The 23,301-nt window shown below is 35.7% G+C and overlaps 1 protein-coding gene across 15 annotated transcripts in view; it reads left to right on the top strand.

Annotated features, from left to right (window-relative positions):
- MPDZ (multiple PDZ domain crumbs cell polarity complex component) overlaps nucleotides 1-17,699 on the top strand; it is a 172,634-nt gene extending 154,935 nt beyond the window's left edge. For 7 of the 15 annotated variants that reach the window (XM_054583162.1, XM_054583158.1, XM_054583151.1 and 4 more), the window contains 14 exons: nucleotides 691-865; nucleotides 2,997-3,142; nucleotides 3,925-4,008; nucleotides 4,170-4,363; nucleotides 6,421-6,568; nucleotides 8,153-8,239; nucleotides 8,326-8,418; nucleotides 9,107-9,197; nucleotides 10,089-10,132; nucleotides 10,981-11,103; nucleotides 12,723-12,827; nucleotides 13,392-13,504; nucleotides 14,327-14,450; nucleotides 16,289-17,699. In XM_054583162.1, the coding sequence (XP_054439137.1) occupies nucleotides 691-865; nucleotides 2,997-3,142; nucleotides 3,925-4,008; nucleotides 4,170-4,363; nucleotides 6,421-6,568; nucleotides 8,153-8,239; nucleotides 8,326-8,418; nucleotides 9,107-9,197; nucleotides 10,089-10,132; nucleotides 10,981-11,103; nucleotides 12,723-12,827; nucleotides 13,392-13,504; nucleotides 14,327-14,450; nucleotides 16,289-16,435 (1,674 nt within the window). In that variant the 3' untranslated portion in view covers nucleotides 16,436-17,699. Of the gene's footprint in view, nucleotides 1-690; nucleotides 866-2,996; nucleotides 3,143-3,924; nucleotides 4,009-4,169; nucleotides 4,364-5,673; nucleotides 6,125-6,420; nucleotides 6,569-8,152; nucleotides 8,240-8,325; nucleotides 8,419-9,106; nucleotides 9,198-10,088; nucleotides 10,133-10,980; nucleotides 11,104-12,722; nucleotides 12,828-13,391; nucleotides 13,505-14,326; nucleotides 14,451-16,288 lie in introns of those variants that run through there. The other 8 variants (XM_054583164.1, XM_054583160.1, XM_054583155.1 and 5 more) reach the window with 3 other exon arrangements.
- The last annotated feature ends 5,602 nt before the right edge of the window (nucleotides 17,700-23,301 follow it).

Genomic DNA, 23,301 nt, shown 5'->3' with positions numbered 1-23,301 from the left:
CTTCCTCATCAAAAGTCTTCATAATCCTTAGAAATCTTGCTTGAGGTCTTTCACAGAGAAGTGCTAGGGAAAGCACTATGTTTCTCTTGAGATTTGGTGTGCAAATGTTTCCATTTCTACACTGGCCAGCAAGAAGCTTAAATCTTTTTTTTTCATTCAGTTTTAATAATTGTATAGGTTGACCCTTTAATTCGGGCATCAATGTTCTAACTTTGTATTTGGTTTGATTCTTCTGTTGCATAATTTTCCTTATCCTGCTTTTAACATAAGGTTTTCCATTTTATTAAAAGTGTTTGTGTAAGCTACTTCAGATTCTCTGTAGAATCAAGATAGGGGTAAAATGCCCCGTATGTATTCTAAGGTTGTAGTGATCCAAAGAAATGGATGAAACTAATTGAAAATTTAAAATGTTGAAATCCCTATACTTACATAAGGAAGAGAAGTGAGAACTAGACTTACAAATAGAAGTTAATTATGGCCTTAATCAATATTAGACAATTAAAGAAACTAGAAAGAAAGTATAACCATTCTATCTTGACCCCCTCAAGTCTTGACAAGAAAAGAATTTGCCTCTGAGTTTTCTTTCAGTTGTAGAGAGTTTTAGATCCCAACTGTAATAGTGACTTATTTGTATAAGTATACTAATTTGTCTTTGAATTTTGTTTTCCCTCCACACTAACCCCCTGCCAGTTTATAAGCCTTTTGAAAACAGCAAAGACAACAGTGAAACTTACCGTTCATTCTGAGAATCCGGATTCCCAGGCTCTTGCTTCAGCAGCTGGTATAACCAATGGAGAAAAAAAGAACAGTTCCCAGTCTCCAGTGGTCCCACGATCTGGCTCCCCGGAACCAGAGCCCATCCGCGGTAAGGGCTGGTCGTGTGAGTCCTAAAATGTGGTGCGCTCAGACTTTACTTAAGAGCCAGCTGCCTGCCTGGAGCTCAGTGTTTAAAAGACTATAGTCAGGGAACCCTTTGGTGAAAGGATAGTATAAAGAAAAGAAGGAGTTCTGACCATTAGGCAGATGATCTGTGTGCTATCCAGTAATCAGCCTTAAGAAACCTGTCCTCCCTCTGTGAGTCTCAGCTTCTCCATCTCTAAAACAAAGGAATGGTGTACTCTGCTCTCCAAGGGTCATTTGCTAAGGTACCTTGATTCCGGGTTTCTGACTGATGAATTGAATACATTATTTTGTACATTTCTTTTTATTTTTATACTGAGCAAGTAATTTAACTTCTCTAGGCCTCAGTTTTCTAAATGGATATAGTATAAATGGTTACAGTGATACCAATTCACCAGTGGAATGGTGCCTGGTACTACAACAAGCTCTTAAAAAATGCTAGTCATTGTCATAGGTATTTGTGGTCAATCTAAGTTCTGTCACTTGGATGTCATAGTAGATCTTATCAAATGAAATGGTTATATGTGAACCATGGGACAACACTTTCATATCATTAAAACACCGGTCTAATATGTTGAGACACAAATTATAACTTCCAGTTATTTTTTAAGAAAAATTACACTCATATTTAATAAAACAATAAATTTCAAGCTTTGCAATACTGAAGAAAAATGCTTAAACACATAACTTTTTCTGAAGTTGGGGAAAATCTCTTTGGATAACATTCACTTATTTTGACAGGTTTTTAAGGAAACAGCAGTTTAAAACATTCGTAATATAGTTGGACAAAAAAGTCTTAATACATATTTGACAAAAATGATTATTTAGAAAGACTGGATAGGTCAATAAATTGTTAGGAGAAACTTAGTGGAAATTTTCTCATTTTTAATTTTGTATTGATCCCTAAATAGCATTGCCTATAAAAATATGAAATGTTAAAAGAAAATGTAACATAAAAAAAATATCTTACACATGCTCTTACCACTTCAGAAGCCAGAAACCAGTCTGTCTCTGATTTCCCAAAAAGAGAGCGTCTTGTCTAAAGCTACTTTACCAAGTGTCCCGCTTGCCCAAAATGTGCTATTTGCTGTATGCTCTTTCATAAATCAGAGGATATGAAGACTATAAAACAATGAGGTATAAACTTATATTCACCTCGGTTTTTCATAATCTATTCTGATCTCTTCAATTCTGAGCATATATGTACCAATATGTATTATATGAGTTTATAAAACATCATGTAAGACACAGGAAAGATATTGCAAGTGATCTCACTTGATTATAAACTCAGATATTAAATGCAGCTAAAGCCCTGCCTGGTGTGGCTCAGGGGACTGAGTGCCGGCCTGTGAACCTAGGGGTCACTGGTTCAATTTCCATTCGGGGCACATGCCTAGGTTGAGGGCCAGGTCCCCAGTTGGGGATGTGCGCAAGGCAATGGCACGCCAATGTTTCTCTCCCTCTTTCTCCCGTCCCCTCTCTCTAAAAATAAATGAATAAAATCTTTTTTTAAAAAATCTATTAAGTGCAGCTCCATAATGCTCACTTTTGGTTACCTGAGAAGAGATACTGCACAATAACCAGAAAAGGAGAACAAAAACAGAAAAGCCCTGAAAGGCAGGCACCATCACAAAAATTATTCATGTTCTGTGCGTTTTGTGGTCTTCCCTGACTGTGTTTTGGGCCCTGCCACACATCTCACTTCTGAGCTTTTCAAATCATGATTTCATAAGAAGTTTATTTGGCTCCAGTGAAATGCAAAATAGTGAAACTAGAGGTTCAATTCAACTCTCTGTTCTCGTTCCTTAAATATATCATCTGTAGCAACTTAAAAAAATACAGAAATAGTGCAAAAAATAACTTAACAGGTAATTTTGTGCCTACCACTCTAAATTAACAATGAGAACTTAATCATATTTGTTTGGTAGTTTAAAATAATCACTAAAAGATTAAGGTGAGTTTGAAGTCTTCCTTGTCACCAGTCTTGGGCCCATTTTCCTGCTTCATCTCCCAGAGACCACCAGTGTGGCAAGTTTACTGTATGTGCCTTCTAATCAATTTTATTTGTATTTTATTTCATTTTAATTTGTTTTTAGGTACAAGCAGGTCATCAACACCAGCAGTCTTTGCTTCTGATCCTGCAACCTGCCCCATTATCCCAGGCTGTGAAACGACAATTGAGATTTCCAAGGGGCGAACAGGGCTGGGCCTGAGCATTGTCGGCGGGTCTGACACACTGCTGGTGAGAACACACCCAGGGGTCATTCTCAGGGAGCTTTCTGTCAGTTTTATTAAATGACATACAAAGGTTTGCAAAAATATACAATTCTTGTTTTAATTTACAGGGCAAATATTTAACTGGGTGGGTTCTTGGATTTTTATTTTGAGCAAGCCAATTCTGACTCAGTAATTTTCTGTTGACTTGGGGTGGTAAACACACCATGCAATATACAGATAATGTATCATAAATGTACACCTGAAACCTATATAATTTTATTAATCAATGTTGCCCTAATAAATTCAATTTAAAAAGAAAACGAAAACAAAAGAAGGTTCTGTGATACAGCTTGTAATTTCGACCTTTAGGTTCAAAATATTTCTATCAGTTCACTAGTCCTTGCTGTACTTTAATTTCCTTTTTAGTGACTTCGTATGGTTAGGTTAGACCTATATTGAGAGGAGTCTATGAATAATTTATAGGCAAAATTTTCTAAATGTCAAAAATGCTTCCTCATTTCATATGTGACACGAAAGATGATGTATATCTATAATATATGTGTGTAATTTATATATTTTATCATTTTTAAGCCTCTCTATTATTAGGAAGAAGTATAAGCTTCTTTGAGCCTTTCTAGCAAAAATTATATTATTTGTTTTTGAATTTTGATGTTAGTCATATTTTGATCTAGTGAGTGTATAACCGTTATCACTGCCTAAAAAGGGCAGAGTGTTTTGGCTTCATTTCTGCTCATCATTCCTAGGGAAAATGGAATAAAATATAAGTATGATTTTCTGGGTCCTTAGGGTGCCATTATTATCCATGAAGTTTATGAAGAAGGAGCAGCATGTAAAGATGGAAGACTCTGGGCCGGAGATCAGATTTTAGAGGTACAAATGCCATGGGTTTGACCTTCACAGCTAACAAAGAAAAGGCTGCTCTGGGGAGGGTGGTCCTATTATGTTTCTTTTTTTTCTCCATCCCTCCCACCTGACCCCCACTTTCTTCATTTCCATTAACTCGCCTAGTTCTGTGTCCTACTTCTGTACAGGTGAATGGAATTGACTTGAGAAAGGCCACTCATGATGAAGCAATAAATGTCCTAAGACAGACACCACAAAGAGTGCGCCTGACACTCTACAGGGATGAGGCCCCGTACAAAGAGGAGGATGTGTGTGACACCCTCACTGTTGAGCTGCAGAAGAAGCCCGGAAAAGGCCTGGGGTTAAGTATTGTTGGTAAAAGGTAAGACTGAAAAGGGCACACCCAATGACCTTTTGGAAATTAATGAATTTAAGGTCTTTTAAAGAATACTAGCAGCAGTAGATGTTTACCAACAGCTAGTGTTCTGTAAGTAGCTATTGTCAGCGCAGTCAGTATGGAACATCAAGAGACAAATTGGTTTTGAACCTTTACAGCCAGTATTTTGAGAGCTTTTGAAGGTACCAGACAGAAAGCCATTTGTTACTTTTGAGTATCTGTTGTATGCTGGGAAACATATTAGGCTCTGGGAAACAGAGTTAAATACGAGTAAAACATGGTTCCTGACCCAGAAAACTCACAGTTTGGTACATGAGAATTAAGTCTGTCCTTGCAACAAAGGAACCTGTTGGTGAGTGACAGAAATGTATTGTAGGGATCCATGGAAGCAAAGGAGAAATGGACCAAACAATCCTATTTAAGGAAAGTAGGTTTGGAAAACTTCTTTAAAAAGAGGTGCCTAGGTTGAAGCGAAAAGTGATAAATGATGGTTGGTTCGTGGAAGGGAATGGGGAACATTCTAGGGAAGGATCAGCTTGAACAGAGCATGTCCTCAGAAAGGAACAAGCTGTGTAAAGATAGAAGTAGGCATGGTAGGTTGGTGAATATACGTAAATTCAGTATCAAGTTTATTTATATATATGTATAGGAAATATTAACAAATATATAATATATTAAGCTCTAACACTTTTATTCTAAAGATGAGAAAGCAGATGATCATATGGTGAAATGGCTTGAGGTTGAGGTCACCACCTCAGCAAGAAGTGACAAAATTCACCTTTCACTAAACATTGCTAATTACAGTTACCTTTGTGTCTCAACAAGAAGTTGTTGGTTTATTTATAGTTTTTTGAATGAAAGATTGGAAATAGATTCGCATTTGTTCATTATGCATAAATTTTCTCTTGATTGGAAATTAGATTTGTAATGATTTAAAATAAAAGACAGCACAGCAAGGAGGTACTTAAGTTTTGGGTAATAAATGGTTTTGTTTGAAATACACACTTGCTATTCACTTTCAATAATGTTAATGGTGTTGATGATAATAGCAACATATTTTTATGGGCACAGGTCAATACCCATTTAAGGCTTAATTATGGTGTAGAAAGAACAACAGATTTAACTTCCAAGGACTGACTCTTACATCTCATTTTTCCCATTTGGTAGCCGTATGACCCATATAATGATTATAATAGTAGCCACTTCTGTTCACAGTATATAATTGTTAAATAAATATGCTTATGAAAGATAAGTTTAATCATCTGAAATGTAAGACATAAGCTATTCCTTTTAAGGTCACATACCAGTCCCCTGGCAGTCATCGCACTGTTGTCCATGTCTGTGAGTTTTTTCTCTTTTATTTCTTTGTTGCTCAGTTCCCCCAGTCCCCCACCCAACCCTCCCCCTGCCACTGATAGGTGTCAACCTGCTCTCTTATCTATGAATTTGTCTCTATTTTGCTGCTTGTTCATTTTGTTCATTAGATTCTACATATAAGTGAAATCCTATGGTATTTATCGTTCTTTGACTGGCTTATTTCACTTAGCATAATGTTCTCCAAGTCCATCCTTGCTGTCACAAAGGGTAAAATTTTCTTCTTTTTTTACAGCCGAGTAATATTCCATTGTGTAAATGCACCACAGCTGTTTTGTCCAGTCATCTTCTAATAGACACTTCGGCTGCTTCCAAATCTTGGCAGTTGTAAATGACACTTCAATGAACATAAGGATGCATATATTCTTTCAAATTACTGTTTTAGGTTTCTTCGGATAACTTCCCAGAAGTGGAATCACTGGGTCATAAGTTCCATTTTTTAAATTTTTGAGGTAACACATAGTGTAGACATAAGCTATTATTTACCACAAAAAATAATTCTAATAATATTGCCCCAGTGTTGCTTTAAAAGCAATAAATCTTGTGAAGTCATAAAAATAGGGTAAACATTTTAGTTAAGAAAGTCAGTTTTTTATTAAACATTGAGTTACAGTAGAGAAAAAGTAATAATGTTGAAAATCAAAATTATGTTCAAATTACGTTTGCAGAAATGACACTGGAGTGTTTGTGTCAGACATTGTCAAAGGAGGAATTGCAGATGCTGATGGAAGACTGATGCAGGGAGATCAGATATTAATGGTGAATGGAGAAGATGTTCGTAATGCCACTCAGGAAGCTGTTGCTGCTTTGCTAAAGGTAAAAACCCAATGCTAAAAATGATTGTGTGCCATAATATAAAGCAGGGAAATTTGACATTGAGCTATCACAGTGAAATAAGCACTGACTCCTCTTTATTTAGAATGTTCTCTCAAGTGAGATATAAGCAAGAAACCATATTTCTCTGATAAATAATCTCCAATACACAAAATCTTCATGCTGCACACAAGGTTCACTGTAATGTTATTTGTAATAGGAAAACTGGAAGTCGACGTTACTGCACAGATTTTGGTAAATATAGCAAAGGTGAATGGCAAACATCTGTTTAAAATCATGCTCAGGAAAATTATGATAACTAATATGAAAAAACAGTAGCAGAGAATGTGAAACAAAATTGTATTCACAGTGTAGAAACATCTGTGTAAAATAAAATCTTATAAGTCCTTTAACAATAATTACAAAAGGATCACTGGAACCATGGAATCTTTGGTTTTCCTTCATTTTATTTTCAGATGTTTCTATTGAGGATGAATTGCTTTTATAACAGAAAAATTGACTTTAAAAGTTTTTATAATAATAGATACCCTTGAGTTTTTACAAGAGATATACTATAAATAGATGAATTATAAATTTATACATTAACTAATTAATGTATAGAATGTGTTAATCTCTGCAGTTATATAAGCTAGAAATATAATGGGTCCAAGAAGGGTTTAATTAAATTTCTACTCCCCCGCCCCAAAACAAACAAAGAAACCAAAACAATTTATGGATTTTGCATGTCCAGTTTTGACCTTTCAAAATTTGATTCATGATCAACATGTTTGAAAGTAAAACATCTCTTGTAACCCCTATCAGAAGCAGCATAATATCAGTGCCCAGTAGTTATGGAAGTGCTCCTTTGCACTAGACACTGTCATAAACATTATATTTGGGATTATCGCATCACAACAACCTGTAATGGTCTCTATCTTAAAAATGCCCAGACTAAATTTATCAACCTAGTCATCTATTAAGACCATCCAGCTAGTAAATCACATAGTGTGATTTAAAAGAGTCTGACTGTCGAAGCCCAACATCTCAAACACCTCCTTGTGCTATTTCCACATGAGACTACATAGCGCCTTCAGTCCTTGTTTTGTGTTGATAGCAGAATGGCTTTAAATTTAACTATTGTTTATTTGGGTACAGTGTAACAATAGAAAGTTTACTCATATATCTGCGTGTCTCTGCTGTTAAGAACAAAACAAGTTGTTTTATTGTTTCTGTTTTGTTTTTTAAACCTGAGTTATTTAGTTCATTTTGCCTACCTAAATCAGTGTGTTTCCTGAAATAATTGCCCAATTTTCATGTTCTTCTTACCTGTCAGAAAGAGTATCCATGTAAATTATGAAGTTATTCATAAGACTGACACTTGATGTTGCTCTTGCTGTTTGTTGTTACTATTTTGGCTAGTTTTGTTTTAATAAAACTCTTTCTACAAAACATTGGGGGTATCCTTGCCTATGGAAGTGCCAAAAGGAATATGCCTTTTAAAAACTCAGTTTTGAAGGATGAAATGTGCTGCTAAAGATGACTGTGGCATTTTATTTAAACATTTCCATGAAACAACTGCTCCCCCAGTGTTCCCTAGGTACAGTAACCTTGGAAGTAGGAAGAATCAAAGCTGGACCATTCCATTCAGAAAGGAGGCCCTCTCAGAGCAGCCAGGTGGGTACCTGTGGGATTCATCAGGGGTAATACAGTCCACATGCCAAAAGGAACTCAAAAGTAGTTTTGACTGTGGGTCTGTCCAGGGCCGTGGACACAGGCCTGGCTCTCTGGCAGCCTGGCAGAGTGGGATACAGAGTTTGCGAAAGGGAAGAAGAACAAGAACTGAAAGTGAACAGGTAAGCAAGGTGTAGTTCTTGAGTAGTTTGTAAGAATTTGAAGGAACGTAATGAATTTTCTGACATACTCTTTTCATAATCTCATAGCAATTAATGTATGAATGCCTACCAAGATAATGTATTTTTAAAGCACATTATAACAATCACTTATCAATCAGTATTCAACTGAAAAAAATCCCATGTAGGTAAACTGCAGATGCTCGCCACATGTATTAAAAAATACAATGTTACTACAGTTCAAGTCTCTTGACAAGCCCTCCTCAGTCTTGTCTTCTGAAGATAAAAGCCCATTTTCATCAACCTGTCCTTGAAGACCCCTTATTCACCTCTTAATGATCGCCATCAGTTTCCTGGTGACTGGTCCCAATTCTACTGTTTTTAAGTCCCTATCTATGTATAAACATCAGTTTAAATTTAGAGAGGATTTCCTTGAATTAGATTGTGAAAATCCACTAAGTCTTTAGGTACCTTAGAATCAGTTTCATCCATCCTGTTAGCTTCAGTTTATTTAGGTTGCTGCAAATTCTTCCTTAAAAAAATCAGTAGAAACTGTTTTAAGTGTCTGTCAAATTATCAAATGCCAGTATTAAGTAATAGGTATTCATCTCTAAATGCATGAAAATAATTGAATTCTGAAATATGTGGCATTTAAGGGGTATGATCTAAAGTAATTGTTTTGTATTCGTAGATGAGCGAATGCAGCCTGTCATCGTTCACTTTTCCGCTTTCTGGATCCAGTGCATCTGAGTCACTGGAAAGTAGCTCAAAGAAGAATGCATGTAAGACTGGTTTGATATTTAACTGTGATTTACTGGTTTGAATTTTGGCCTTCAACACAGATTGTCTTCCCTGTTTTAATTTACCTCTGAGCTCTCTTTCCCTCCAAATCATTCCATATACTAATATTGGTAGAAAGATATGTGTTGGCAAAAATCCTGAACAACGTGAAGCTGTGCCTATCGCTGCCTTTCACTGCATGTTTACCCTGAAAGATACACCACACATTAGAATCACGATTCTGTAATTTTTTATTACTAAGACTATTGGTTATATTTGATTTTTTTCCCTTTCTCTGTTTAATGTAACATCAGTAAATCAGAAGAGGTCATTAAGCAAAGTCTTTTTTCCATGAGGGTCGCAAAAATTCTGATTGAGAAAATTAATATGATCCTCCTGTGTTTTAATTACATGAAATCATGTTGCAGAGAGTTTTTTGGCTTGAAGCATCCGTTGAAAGTTGTTCAAATTGAAGAAACTAACCATATGGCATTCTCTGTTTGCAATATGACTAATATTCTAGAAATTTAGGCACTTACGTCCATGAATTCTTTTTAATGCACCCATGACTTTATTCCTCTCAGCTGTGCACATGTGTCTTTCTATCCAAAACACATTCTGTCCTTTGTCTCACTCAGAGTGGATTATACACTTATATAATCATGTTTAAAATTAGAAGGACGACATGGGATGGTGTGTGCATTTTTCCAACTGGAGAAATAAAGGGTTCTTCTGGGGGACAGATGTAATCATGTGTACTAGTCACTGTGAGAACCCTTTCAAAAAATTTTGGGTATGCCATTTAGTCCCATCCAGCTCCAGACATTGACTAAAATTTAAATGAATATACAAAATGCTTTAATAACCATATTTTATCTTTTTCATCTTTATAGTAGCATCTGAAATACAGGGATTAAGAACAGTTGAAATAAAAAAGGTAACTTGGGGACTTGGGGAAAAGAAAACAATGCAAACTGCGTTGACTTTAGAGGCATCTGCATACTTGTTTTTCTATAAGCCATCTTACTTTTTTCTAGTTCCATCTGAAAAATTATGTATGAAACACAGTAAGAATAGCACAATGCAGTCTTTGCTGGATTTTCTGACTATAGTACCTTGTTTGAAAAGTCATTGTTGTCATGTTCTGCATTGTCAAGAATTGCATCAGCTCAGCCCCACACAAAGTATGCCCGACCTCATACTAATAAGTAAGTCTTTGCCTTTGACAGATACTTCCTGTTTTCCTGAGGCAGATTACGCTGACAGCTGTGCACAACAGAGGCAGTAAAAGCAACTACAACTTACTGAGCCTTTACTGTGAGCTGTCCTCTCGTGTAGACACTCCGTGCTGCCACCATCTCATTTAATGCTCACTGCAGTGCTCTGTGAGAGGCACTGTAATCTCCACTAGATCAGTGAAGACCTAGTGATTCACTGGGTGGAATGGGCTTGTTCCAGGTCCCAGTGTTTATAAGTGGGGGTTCCTGGCTTTGAACACAGGTCCCTCCGATTTTAAAAATTATGCCCTTTTCACTTTATCAGCTTACCTGCTGTTCATCAGTCCCATAACAAGGTTTGCACTTAACGTGTATGATTTCTTCTATAGATGCTTATTTTCCTACATCACACTAAAGACCTGTGTCAAATAAAATAATGCAATTTTTTGAGTGTCATTTTCCACCCTCACACCTAGGGGGTCAGAGATAACTACAGAATATTGTGCCAAAGAAACCAAAAGTCAATGAAAAATACCACATTGACCAAAATCTCTCTCTTCCATGGCAGGGGCCTTCTGATTCATTGGGAATCAGCATTGCTGGAGGAGTGGGCAGCCCACTTGGCGATGTTCCTATATTTATTGCAATGATGCACCCGAATGGAGTGGCAGCCCAGACCCAGAAACTCAGAGTAAGTTTAAATAATTCCCTGGTAGCCCTAGCAGATTTGGCAAACTTTGATCGACCTTTTGAATCAGACCACATGTTGCAGATCGTTTTAAATGTTTTTATCTGCTTTTAAATCAGCTAATCCAGCCACAGTATGGCTTGCTTTGAGTAAAAGGTGAAAACTTTTAGAAGAGAGGAGAATTTGCTGTTGTATGCAGATTTACAAGCAAATGAAATGAGAAGATTCACTGTTGTTCCCTTTTGTTATTACTCGTTTGAAACTCTGTAGTAGAAGTTAAAAGAAAACAGCAAGTGTTTCAGAACAACAGTATGAGGTGAAAAAAATTTTTACCCATTTTTTATTTGTTTAAATGCTGATTTAACTTTATGAAGTTGAAAATGATTATGTATGTTGCACTGGATTATCAATTTTGCAGACGTTCAACATATAGGCATGGACAAAAATAGGTTTACAGTTGTAATACAAATAAATAGTGCAATGATTAATAAATAATAATACAAGAATAAATTGTGTTTCATATACTCAAAACCGTAAAACTTGTTTTGCTCCACCCTGTAAATGTAACATAAATTTTTAAACTATGCAAAACTTGCTTCAAAGTTGAGGGATTATTCAAATATAGAACACTATGGTAGAATTTATGCTAACAAGAAACTAACTAGTTTTCTAGAAAATAAAATCTGTGTGACCTCATATCAAATTGATCTCAAAACATAGCCATTTCTTAGTTTATTTTTTAAAATTTGTATCATATTTTTCCATTACCATTTAACCCTCTTATATGCCCCTCATCCTGCAATCCCCACACTGTTATCCATGTCCACGAGTCCTTTTTCCTTTTTGTTCGATCGCGCCACCCCCTGACTTCCCCCGCTATCAGTAGCTGTCATCCTGTTCTCTATCTATGGGTTTGTCTTTATGTTGCTTGTTAGTTCAGTTCATTAGATTCCACATATGAGTGAAATCATATGGTATTTGTCTTTCTCTGACTAGCTTATTTCACTTAGTTTAAATAGTCTCTAAATTGGGAATAGTTCAGTCTCCTTTGATATCTAAACATATGACTGACACTTAAAAATTGATTGTTACACAGCACAGGGATAGGAAAACTTTTCTGTGATAGACCAAATGGTGACTGTTTTCTGGACATATGGTTCTCTGTTACAACTACTTAGCTCTGCCCCATGAATGCAACCAAATAAGCATAGCAGACTTTATTCACCAAAAGAAGCAGTGGACCAGACTTGGCCTTTGGACCTTGGTTTGCACACCCCTGACTTAGAGTCACATATAATGTGTATAATAATAATGTCTAGAGAAATTCTGGTTTCCAAATGACATCAGGTGTCCTCTTTTAGTAGAAAGCAGTGTCTTACCCAGGAGAAATGAAGAATGATTTTTCCCCTCCCCCCTAGAGACTATAGAACTAAGTCATTATGTGTAACTTCTTTTTACTATTGTTGCTTCATGGGAATTTGTGGTTTCCTTGGGTAGATTTCCATTGCTGATAGCGCTATATATGTGATAAGCAAGGTAGAAAAGGAAATGATTATTCAGTTTTCAATGTCCCTCTCTCCATGGCTGCTTTAGCAGATGGCTGTTTCTTTCTCTCCTTGCAGGTTGGGGATAGGATTGTCACTATTGCTGGCACATCCACTGAGGGGATGACTCACACCCAAGCAGTTAACTTACTGAAAAATACCTCTGGCTCCATTGAAATGCAGGTAAGATTTTTCTCCCAAGCGCTATTCAGAATACAGGTAGCTTGAAGACACATGAGCTTTGATGTTAAACTAGTAAAAATTCTTAAATCTCCTGCTATTTTTTCATTTAATATTTCCCTTGAACATAAGTGATTACTTTGAGAGTTCCAAGAGAGTAGATAAGAAACACATTCTGTCACATTTATCCCAATGCAGTTATTTCACACTTGAAGGGGGAAAAAAATACAAGCTCCAAACAGTAAATGATCAATTGCTGGAATTTAAGTGGTGTGAGTGACTTGTATTCTAAAGATCTTTAAAAATTAATTGCATGTGAGACCATGTCTGAAAACCATCAGAGAACTTGATAAATTGAACTAGTAGAATATTTTTATTGCCAGTTGAGGAGGCCACTGGACCTTGTGAAATTTCTTTCTCTTTGGCTGTATATTATGTTAACAGAAATGATTAAGTGGACAATAAAATACATGTTTTAATCCAAATGCTCTTTTTGAAGAAAAATTACTGATGTTTCCCCAGTTACATGAACATGTGGTTTTCTCTTTATATTTTTCCTGTGCACAGGTGGTTGCTGGAGGAGATGTGAGCGTGGTCACAGGTCATCAGCAGGAGCCAGCCAGTTCCAGTCTTTCTTTCTCTGGGTTGACGTCAAGCAGTATATTTCAGGATGATTTAGGGTGAGCTCATATATTTTGGTTTGCATGTCCCTACTGCTCACATTAAGGTGAAATAGTAAGAGATGAGGTATGAAATATTAAAATCAGGTGTTTCTAAACTATGAAATAATTTAGAAACATTATTGGCATGGATTCAGTTTATCAAAGATAGATAGACATGCCACTACCCATTCCATACTTTCAGCTCTGAGTTTTTTGGGAGCACACTTTAGTCTTGATGTCTCTACCCAGTGTGACATGGAGCAAGTCAGATCTCTCCAACATTTCCTACTCGTTGATCATTTTTTTTATTAAAAAAAATCACAAGTATCCAGCACTTGAGTACAAAAGAATTAGAACATAGAAAGAAGAGAAGAAAGGAGCATATTAAAATTTTTAAATAATTTGATGCCACTTTTACAGTATTTATGACTGGTTTTCCCCTCCAGGTGTGGGAGAGCTGATGTGCATGAGCTGTTCCATGGCGGCCCTCTGCACTGTCGCGCTCCCACTCTAAATAAATTGGGGAAAGAATGGGGCTTCTCCATGCAGTGAACACATGCTGTGATTATGTTAGTTTAAGAGAACCCTAAATGAGTAATAGAATTAGGGTGTTAAGTAGAATTTCATTAGATTATGTAAATATAAAATACTGATCACAGTGTACACTGACTAACAATTTAAGCATGCCAAAGACCCATAATATACCCATTGTCAGTAACACAGACGTTGATACTCGTACTAGGTAAAGTGTTAGAAAATCCTTAACTTGCTCATTCACAGTTGTACATATGGATATATTTTTTAAATCCAAAAACTCTTTTTCTCTTCCTTTTGCTATAGACCTCCTCAGTGTAAGTCTATTACACTAGACCGAGGACCAGATGGCTTGGGCTTCAGCATAGTGGGAGGATATGGCAGCCCTCATGGAGACTTACCCATTTATGTTAAAACAGTATTTGCGAAGGTAAGATTGCAAATTTTAACCTCCCTCTTCCCCCTAAACATTCATTAATAGTGGTCAGCAGCTGGCTTATTAGTTTATGGCCTGAGGTAACACCAACTGGTTAACAGTTGATCATTCTCTTCTGGAGCTCCCTTCAGGAACAGCTCATTAAATATTTTTGTCCAATTTGAGGTTTAGTTATGTTTAAAGGAAAATAGGCTCAAATTGAGATTCCATGGGAACTCTTGACAATATGCATAAAAATATTAATGAACTGTAGACAGTAATACCTGATTTTATTATTTTAAAAATGAGTAGCATATGATTGAATGTCTTTTGAAAATAGGACATTTTAAATATGTGTGTTAGAAAGTGCTGGCATTTCTTTTTCTTTGTGTTTTTTGTTGTAAAATATAAAACAGGAACAGAAAAGTACATAAAATGAATATACAAATTAACTAATTGGACATTTATTTTACAGTTTAATGTCATTGAGTAAAAGAGAAAAATACTAACTAAAATAATTTGAAGAGTATCCAGAAGCTCTGTCACCTACAGTAAACCAGCATTTGCAATCAAGGGATTTAATTTTAAAAAAGGAAAACAATTAGTATATAGTTACAATTATATAGTAACCTATTCTATGTTAAGAATGTTTAGAATAAGAATGAAGTTATTGCAACATTGGTGAAGCTATTAGAATAATTTAAAGCCATATATCTATTGTTAATGTGTTGTTAAGGCATTTTTGAGGAACTACAAAATTGGACAAAATTTCCTGAGGTAGAAAATCCAGAATCTCAAAATTTTACAGTCCTAAGGAATAAAATACATCCAACCTATTAAAAGATTTGATACAGGGGCTTGAGATTAGTGCTATGGTTCTGTAAAGTGCCTACCAATGAAGGTTTCATTCTGTTTTGAAAATAATATTATTTGTAACCAATTTAAAGTACCGTATCTACAGCAATCAAGCTATAGCCTTAATTTATGAGATTTTTAGAAGCCACTCGTAGGTCCAAAAATACAAACAGCATTTGCCAATGAATAGAAAAGTCATGCAGTCATTTCCTCAGCCTTGGAACAATTTATTTAAGGCATGCTGGTTAGAACATATTTTAAGAACTTCATCATTATGGATTTCTCATTAACTTTTTTGTATTTTAATCTTATATTTAATTGCATGATTGCCTACCATCATCATGCCTTTGGATGGGATTCTTTTTTAAACAGCAATGTCTGTGTTTAAACTTGATCATTAGGGCCCACAAAAAACATGAAGACTCCATCTACCCCCTTGGGAAGTAAAAGAGCAACAAGCCTGAGCTGCCTTTAAGAAATCACAGAAAGAATTTGTGTTAGAATTTTCAGGATTTGTGCCATGCCCCACCCTTGTCAACATACATGTGAGGTTTTACTTCTGCAAACCTTGGGCTTCATGGTCCTCATGCCCTTGGCCTGTAAAACTGCTTTTGTTCCTATCTAATCCTTTGTTTCCTTTCTGTAGGTCTTGTTTATAGGATCAGAAATCCTGGATTCTACAAAATCATTTCACTAGGCAAATACCCAAATATTCTTTATTAATTTGGGTTCCCACCTGCTATGCTGAGCAGCCAAAAAACCATTCAGCTAATCTATTGACTGCTAAATTCTCTCTCAAATAGGAATTTCATTGCTAAAATCATTTAGGAGAAAGACCTCCTTTGTGTATGTTCATCATTGCTTAATGGCTGCGGAGCACCCATGGAGCCCTGAGAGCCATGTGCATGCACATGCAAAGCAATTTAAGCTCTTGTTTAGATCTTTTTCTGTTGTGCAGCATTTTTTGAGAAATAAACAAGCCTACTTTATAATTGCAGGGAGCAGCCTCCGAAGATGGGCGTCTAAAAAGGGGTGATCAGATCATTGCTGTCAATGGGCAGAGCCTGGAAGGGGTGACCCACGAAGAAGCTGTTGCCATCCTTAAGCGGACAAAAGGCACTGTCACGCTGATGGTTCTCTCCTGAAGTGGCTGTGGGAATTGAGCCAGTTCAACCAGCCCCCTCTGCTCCCCCTGACATGTCACACTGTAAAGAGAAAGGGACTGGTCTTGTGGTGACTTCCAGTGTTGTGTTCATTCTGCTCCTCAAAACTGTAGGGGAAAAATACCAGTTGCGTTTATGACACTCATATGGAAATGATTTTCTGACAGCCTAGTGTCATTTTTCCCTCTCTCCTTGCACATTGTGAACGTAAACTCAAAGGTAGAACTGTTTGTGTGGTTAAATTATTCTTTCTTCATGAAGCTACCTGGCATTTTATAGTTAATGGGGAAAAATTATGTGCTAAACTGGTTAGTAGAGGAAGAAAAAATAATTCTAAAGCCAACCTAAAGAGAAATGGCTTCAGTTAAGTTAGGGTGAAAATGAAAATATAAAATAAAGAAGAAAATGTCAAGTTTTATAAAAAATGTCTTAATTTTGTCAATCCACCACCGCCTCCTTATTACTAACCTAAAAAAAATTTATTGAAAATCTTTAAAAATACTCAGTGTTTAAAATTTTTGACTATTATAAAAAGTTGCATCTCCCACCTTTAATATACACCTATGTTTTCTTCCTAGAGTGGGTTTTTAGTATGGTATGGAAAGCAGGTATCTAAAGCAATGTCCCTAAGTTTGTGAAGAAAGCTTTTAATGCACACCTTCATGTTCATTTTCACTTTCGACCTGTTAGAATTATTTCTGGGATGCTACAAGTAAAATGATGATGCCACCCTGCCTTTACTGTCGTTTCTCTAGAAAGCAGCTGTGCTAACTGTGCAGGAGCGTAGAAAGCGCTCAGAACCTTTAGTGCTGGTTTTAACTGATGCAACACTAAAAACGTGTCAGCGCGCTGTGCAGTTGGTTTTCAGTTAGTATTAATCTTAATGACAGGGAAAAAAGCAATGTGTTAGTAATTATTTTGGTTGTATGCCATTAGAAAATTGATAGAAAAATTAAGCAGATTAACATAACTTCATTTCATTGCTTTATATTAACATCTTATAATACAATAGTTTAAGACTAAGGGAAACAGATGGAGCTGTTTATTGAGACAACTGGTGAGAAATTATCATGTGTTCATTCCCATTTTAGAGCGTGAAACTCCTACATTAGAATATATAAAGTCACTTTAAATATTATCTATATTTGTAACAGAAGTAGTGTACAGATATTTTATTACAGTACTTTTCTGTGAATGCAAAATTGAAGTGAATAAAGAATAAGTTTCATGGTGCACGAATAAAGAAGCAGACATATTTTTTGTTTGTTCTTTTTATTGGGGGAAAGCTGTATTGTTCAAGGCTTATGATTTAAAATTGTTTTTCATCATGTCTAACTGAACATGTGGTGTCCATAGTTACAATGAGAGGAACTTTGGACGACATTATTATGAAAAGCTCAAAATTCTTCACGTTACACTTGAGTTTTTACTGATGCTCTCCCATGGTCTCCTTGTGAAGCAGAAGATGACAAGCATCGTTGTACAGAGAGAGGTATCCTTCCTGTCTGTATGTTTTTCAGAGATGCTATTAATGCAGTAATATTATGTTATTCTTTAGAGTAGTCAGAGTTGAAATGTGTTCAGATGGAAGAGTCATAATAGAAATTATTTATATTCATAAGCCTGAAAAGTCTTGATTTGAACTCTGAGCATGAATGGGAACCCTTTGTCCTGCTGAGTCCACCCTTAATTAGGTAATGAACATGTGCATTTCCTCTTGTTCATCTCATCAGTAAAAGGTTATGTTATCTCAAAACTTGTATCTAGTTTTTTTTTAAATAAAAGAATTCTGTGATTACAGGTGGCAACTTGGGAGATACTCCCCTTAAGCAGTAATTGCACACCAAGGTACTCAATGTAACAAAATCCACTTTATTTTCCCAGTGACACATCCAGCTCCTTAGTCATTGCTTAATGGTCTGCCCTCATGAAGGTATGCCAGGTAGGCCACTGGAAGCTGAGCTGTCCTCTTTTGTAAGTTTTAACTAGCAAAGATTTTTATGAAGGACACCATGGTGTAGAGAGAAAAGTTAACCAACCAAATTAAAGTTTGAGTAAATATGAGAGAGTGTCCCAAAGAGAACAGCTTGGTGGGTATCTGTACTAGTCTGAACAGCATCCCCCAAATTCATGTCCACCAGGAATCTCAGACTGACCTTATTTGGAAATAGGGTCTTTGCAGATAGAATAGTTAAGGTGAGATCATACTGTATTACAGTGGGCCTTATCCATGTAAAGATGAGGAGAAAAAACTGCTGGGACCACTAGCTGCTGGATAGAAGCAAGGAAGGATTTTTCTCTTAAGGTCTTCAGACAGAGCTTGGCTCTGCATCTTGATTTCAGACTTCTGGCCCCCAGAACTTTGAAAGAGTAAGTTTCTGTTGTTATAAATTTGTCTAGTTTGTGACATTCTGTTATGGGAGCCCTGGGAAACTACACATAATACAGTATTTTAAATATTTTTAAATCCTTAGCTGCTGTCATTGTGTCTGGCTAATAGAGACTCTATACATTTTTGTTGAATGTATGATTGAATTATAGATCATGATTAATTTCATTGTATTACCTTGCTTAAGTTAGCTAGCTGCAGACTGCATACTAAATGCAAAAAAAGGAACAGTGGAATGCTACTGTAGGAATATAAAAACACTTAACAGAAAACTCCCCTCCTGAATTTCTTTTAATTAACAAAATTGAAGCACATGAAACAAAGAAAAAGATTGAGAGGAAAAGAATATAAATTCATCAGCATTGGAAAGATGTGACAAAAGCTTATGCTTCCTGTATTATTTTTTCTGGAAATAACAAGAGTTCTGTGTAGTGAAGGAAAAACGTTAGAGTAAAGAGATTGAAGACATGAACATTATAATGTTCATGTCATGTACAACTCTAAAAACAGTGGATTGACCACAGTTGGTTCCATATAATTGAGTGTGCAATTATATCACAATGGAGAATACCACACGTTTCTGGTGGTTTTTGTGACCACTCCAAAAAGATGATGATTATGTGTTAAACTTCAGCACTAACTGATATGTAACAGCCATAGTAGCAGTGAGGTACAGCCACTCAGTACAATTCATATATCAAAACAAAGATTGAGTTGGAAGCATAGAAAGATTAAAAGTTATGAAGAATAAAACAAGCTTAAGGGGAGTTTTTGGTGTTTTTTTGTTTTGTTTTTAAGAATCTTGATAAAGCAGATTTTGATAGATTAGGAGAGGTAAAGAAAGCGTGTCCCTGCTCTGAAATGTTCTGTTCGATCTGGTCAGCTAGCTTATTGTCTGAGGATAAATGCTTTGCAGTGATTTAGAATCTTTCTTCAGATCTCCTGTCAGAGTGAATGGAGCAGTTGAAAGGATGCCTGCAGGGAGACAGGAGTAAATAGGCTTTTTTTTTTTTGGCCTAAGTGTGGGAATGTCAAAACTATCATCACCTGCTTTCAGCAGCCCTGGTGTGTTGTTTCATGTCAGCAACGAGTATTCTGGAATGCATTTGATTTGTGCAAAGATGTTCCTCCACTTTGTCTACTAAGAATTAATGTTTAACTTTACCGCTTTCTAAAGGGACTTTTTTTGTAAGGCGGGGTAGGCCTGTTACCTCAAGAGGTAAAAAAGAGTTGGCAGCAAGATAATTTCTAAATGAAAGATCATGAAAACTAAGCATAGCGAATGTTCTTAGAATGATTTTTTTGTATACTTTGACATTACAGCTTCATTTTTTTTTCCCTTCAAAATACAGGTATTCCATATTGTCCACTTTTGATGTAAATTAGAAAACTATTGTATTATATTGTTTGTCTAAGAATTATACTTACCAGTCAAGCAACGACAGTTCAATAGTAGGCACTTAGAATCTGTCAAGGAGGAAAATCTATGATTATGATCTCAGAATTCTCCACTGAAAATGTTTCTTGTAGTTTCCAAAAATCATGAGTACTTTACACAGCTTCTAGGAGGGAGCTTCTACATGTTCATTTAACATTGGACATTTTTTCAGAAGGTTATTTTGTTTGCAAATACTTTGTGATCCTTTCTTCTTAACTTCCCCCATTCTCCTCCACCTTGTGTGCATATTTTCAGAAACAAACACAGTTACCCTGGGAAGACATACTTTTTCTCCCTCCTTTTGTTATCATTGCAGTAGAAATCAAGATTTTTTTACTTGAATCTACCTTGAAATACTTGGTATTCAAAGATCCACTCCCCTAAATTTTATTAAACTAAAGGTACATTGCTTTTACCTTGCTTTGGAAAATTATACTACTGTATATAGAGCATTAATACCATATACATGATAAGCTATCAGGAAATGGTAGTAATTGTGGTACCTAGTATGTCCTGGAAGACATAGAATAATATAAATTTAATAGCCTTCAATTTTCACTTTTGTGTGATTGTATCTTTTTCTTCTGAAGTTGAATGCAAATCAGCTTACACCAAAATTGCATTTGTATGCATCCTTCATGGTCCTATATCCTTATATAACTCTATTATTAATTATTAAATATTTTTATGTAAAATAGACTAATTTTTTAACTTAAATGTGCTTAAAAGAGACATTGTGTCTCACTACTGTAAGTGAAAAAGCAATACATTTGGAAAAGAATCGTGCCCCCAGCCAGAAACTCAGTTGGAGCATCATCCTATACACCAAAAGGTTGTGGATTCAATCCCAGGTCTAGGCCTATACAGGAAGCAGCTGATCAATCTCTCTCGCTCTCGCTCTCACTCTCCCTCTCCCTCTCTCTCTCCCTCTCCCTCTGCCCCCACCAACTTTCCTCTCCCCTGCCCCTTCTTTCTCCCTAAAATCAGTTAAAAAAAATATCCTCAGGTGAGGATTAAAAAAGTGATAAAAATTAAAAATCAATGTATTTGCATAAAGGTAAAGTGACTATGAGCAAAAACCATGTTCTTAAATTCTGTGAAGATGCTGTTGCCTAACAAAGATCAGAACTTTGTTACAAAGGGAAAAAGGCAAATGTTAGAATGGTACTAATGACTCAGTGGAGACTCTCCCCTGGACTTAAAGGAACTGAAATAACATACTTTCATCATTATGTGATTCAGTATTTTCTAGTGCCTTGTCAATGCCACCCAAAGTGATCACCTCATGATATACTCTCTCTTTGGAAAAACTCTATTATACCAAAATCAGAAAGGTTTTGTTTATGGACTCTTTAAAAAGTGAATCCAAGCTGGTCAATGTCTGTTCTTAAAAGTGTTCTTAGTTAATGAGGTTGTTTATGATTTTGTTTATAAGGCTTTCATTAAAACAAGAATTGGGCATCACCGTCAGTGCATTAGTTTTGGCAATCTGAGTTTGAAATAAAGGAGAAATGACATAAATTAATGGAGTAAAATTAATGTTGTGGTAATATTAAATAAAGCTAATGCCTCTTGCACCTGGAGGGCTATGCAGATGGCAGGCATACCTAATTATGCACCCTGCTGCCTTTAAGTGTACTGATAAAAATCTCTCAACTGAGTATAAAATATGTTCATTCACCAGCTCCAGACAGGTTTGCATAAGGCAGTAGTTTTTAACCTTTTTCATCTTATGGCACACATAAACTAATCATTAAAATTCTGCAGACCACCAAAAAATATATTTTGGGCCCATCTTACAAAATATATATATAATTTTGATTCACTCACAACAGACAGCTATTGTTCTGTTGGCTGCTGTCATTTTTTTGACAGTCTAAGGGAGAAGAGGTCAATGTCCCTGACTCAACAGTCAGGTATTGCATGTTTTAAAAACTCTTGCAGTACACCAGTTGAAAATCACAGGTGTAAACCAACACAATACACACAAACACAGCTTAGCACCCTAAATTTTTAGAGGAAGAAACCATGATGCTCTAAGTTAAATGGAATAAATACATGATTTTTAAAACAAGTCATTATTATTAACATGGTCTTTGTCCTTTTTGTGAACATTAAAATATGTCGGTCCCATTAGAAAAAGTTTATTTTCAAACTAATAAGTTTACTTAAGTTTATATTTTTACACATTAGTTAAAAAGGTAAATTTACTAATATAATCGTAAGTTAATTTGATTTCTTACTCTAGGTACAAACTGAATTGGCCAATTATCAGGTATTTATAAACTTGTTCAATTTTTTTAAGAAGTAGCTACTCTAGAAAACATGTTATAATTTTGCATATAGATAATGCATTTTTGCTACAGATATTTCAGAGATGTCACTGAACGTCTTAAAACTTCACAAGTTCCCTTCATGTAGGGAACGTGAATATCTATGAACTTCCTATTGTGCCCCTGGACTCCTATAGTGGTAAAAGCATATCCAGAAACCTCTTGTTTTAGCTTGAGGATGATTTTAAATTCTTTATAGTATTTGTTACACACAGCTATTGTTTTCCTCAGGTTTATATGTGTTGCTTAACATTTTAAAAACAAAGGAAAAGTTAAATATTCTTTTTCAGTTTCCATTGAAAAGAAGATCTGGTGCAGGTGTTCATTTTGTGATAAAAGATGCTGGCTCATTTTTGTAAACTTACTTGTTTTAAAAGGTAAGGCACATAGAATTTCTACATCCTTTCCACTTTAATCTCAGGGTTAATAAATTACATGTTTAAAATTTTGACATAATTTTTATTGTCATTTGGAGAACTAAAACTATGGGAATTATTTTCATCCCATTAATTTTCATTTATTTATAGGGACCTGACTATTTTTTCTTCTATTCAGTAGTTGATTTCTTTTCTAAAGCTTTCCTTTATGTACATTACAGGTATTTATGTAATGGAGTCATGAATGCCTCAACACACACGTTGACTACCTTGGATGAATGTAAGTCATAGCCAATTAATGTCTTATGCTA

This window comes from Pteronotus mesoamericanus, unplaced genomic scaffold (genome assembly GCF_021234165.1).
Source record: "Pteronotus mesoamericanus isolate MK-2021 breed Mesoamerican mustached bat unplaced genomic scaffold, CSHL_Meso_final contig_73, whole genome shotgun sequence".
NCBI lineage: Eukaryota > Metazoa > Chordata > Mammalia > Chiroptera > Mormoopidae > Pteronotus > Pteronotus mesoamericanus.
This window is presented reverse-complemented; position numbering and strand designations above follow the sequence as displayed.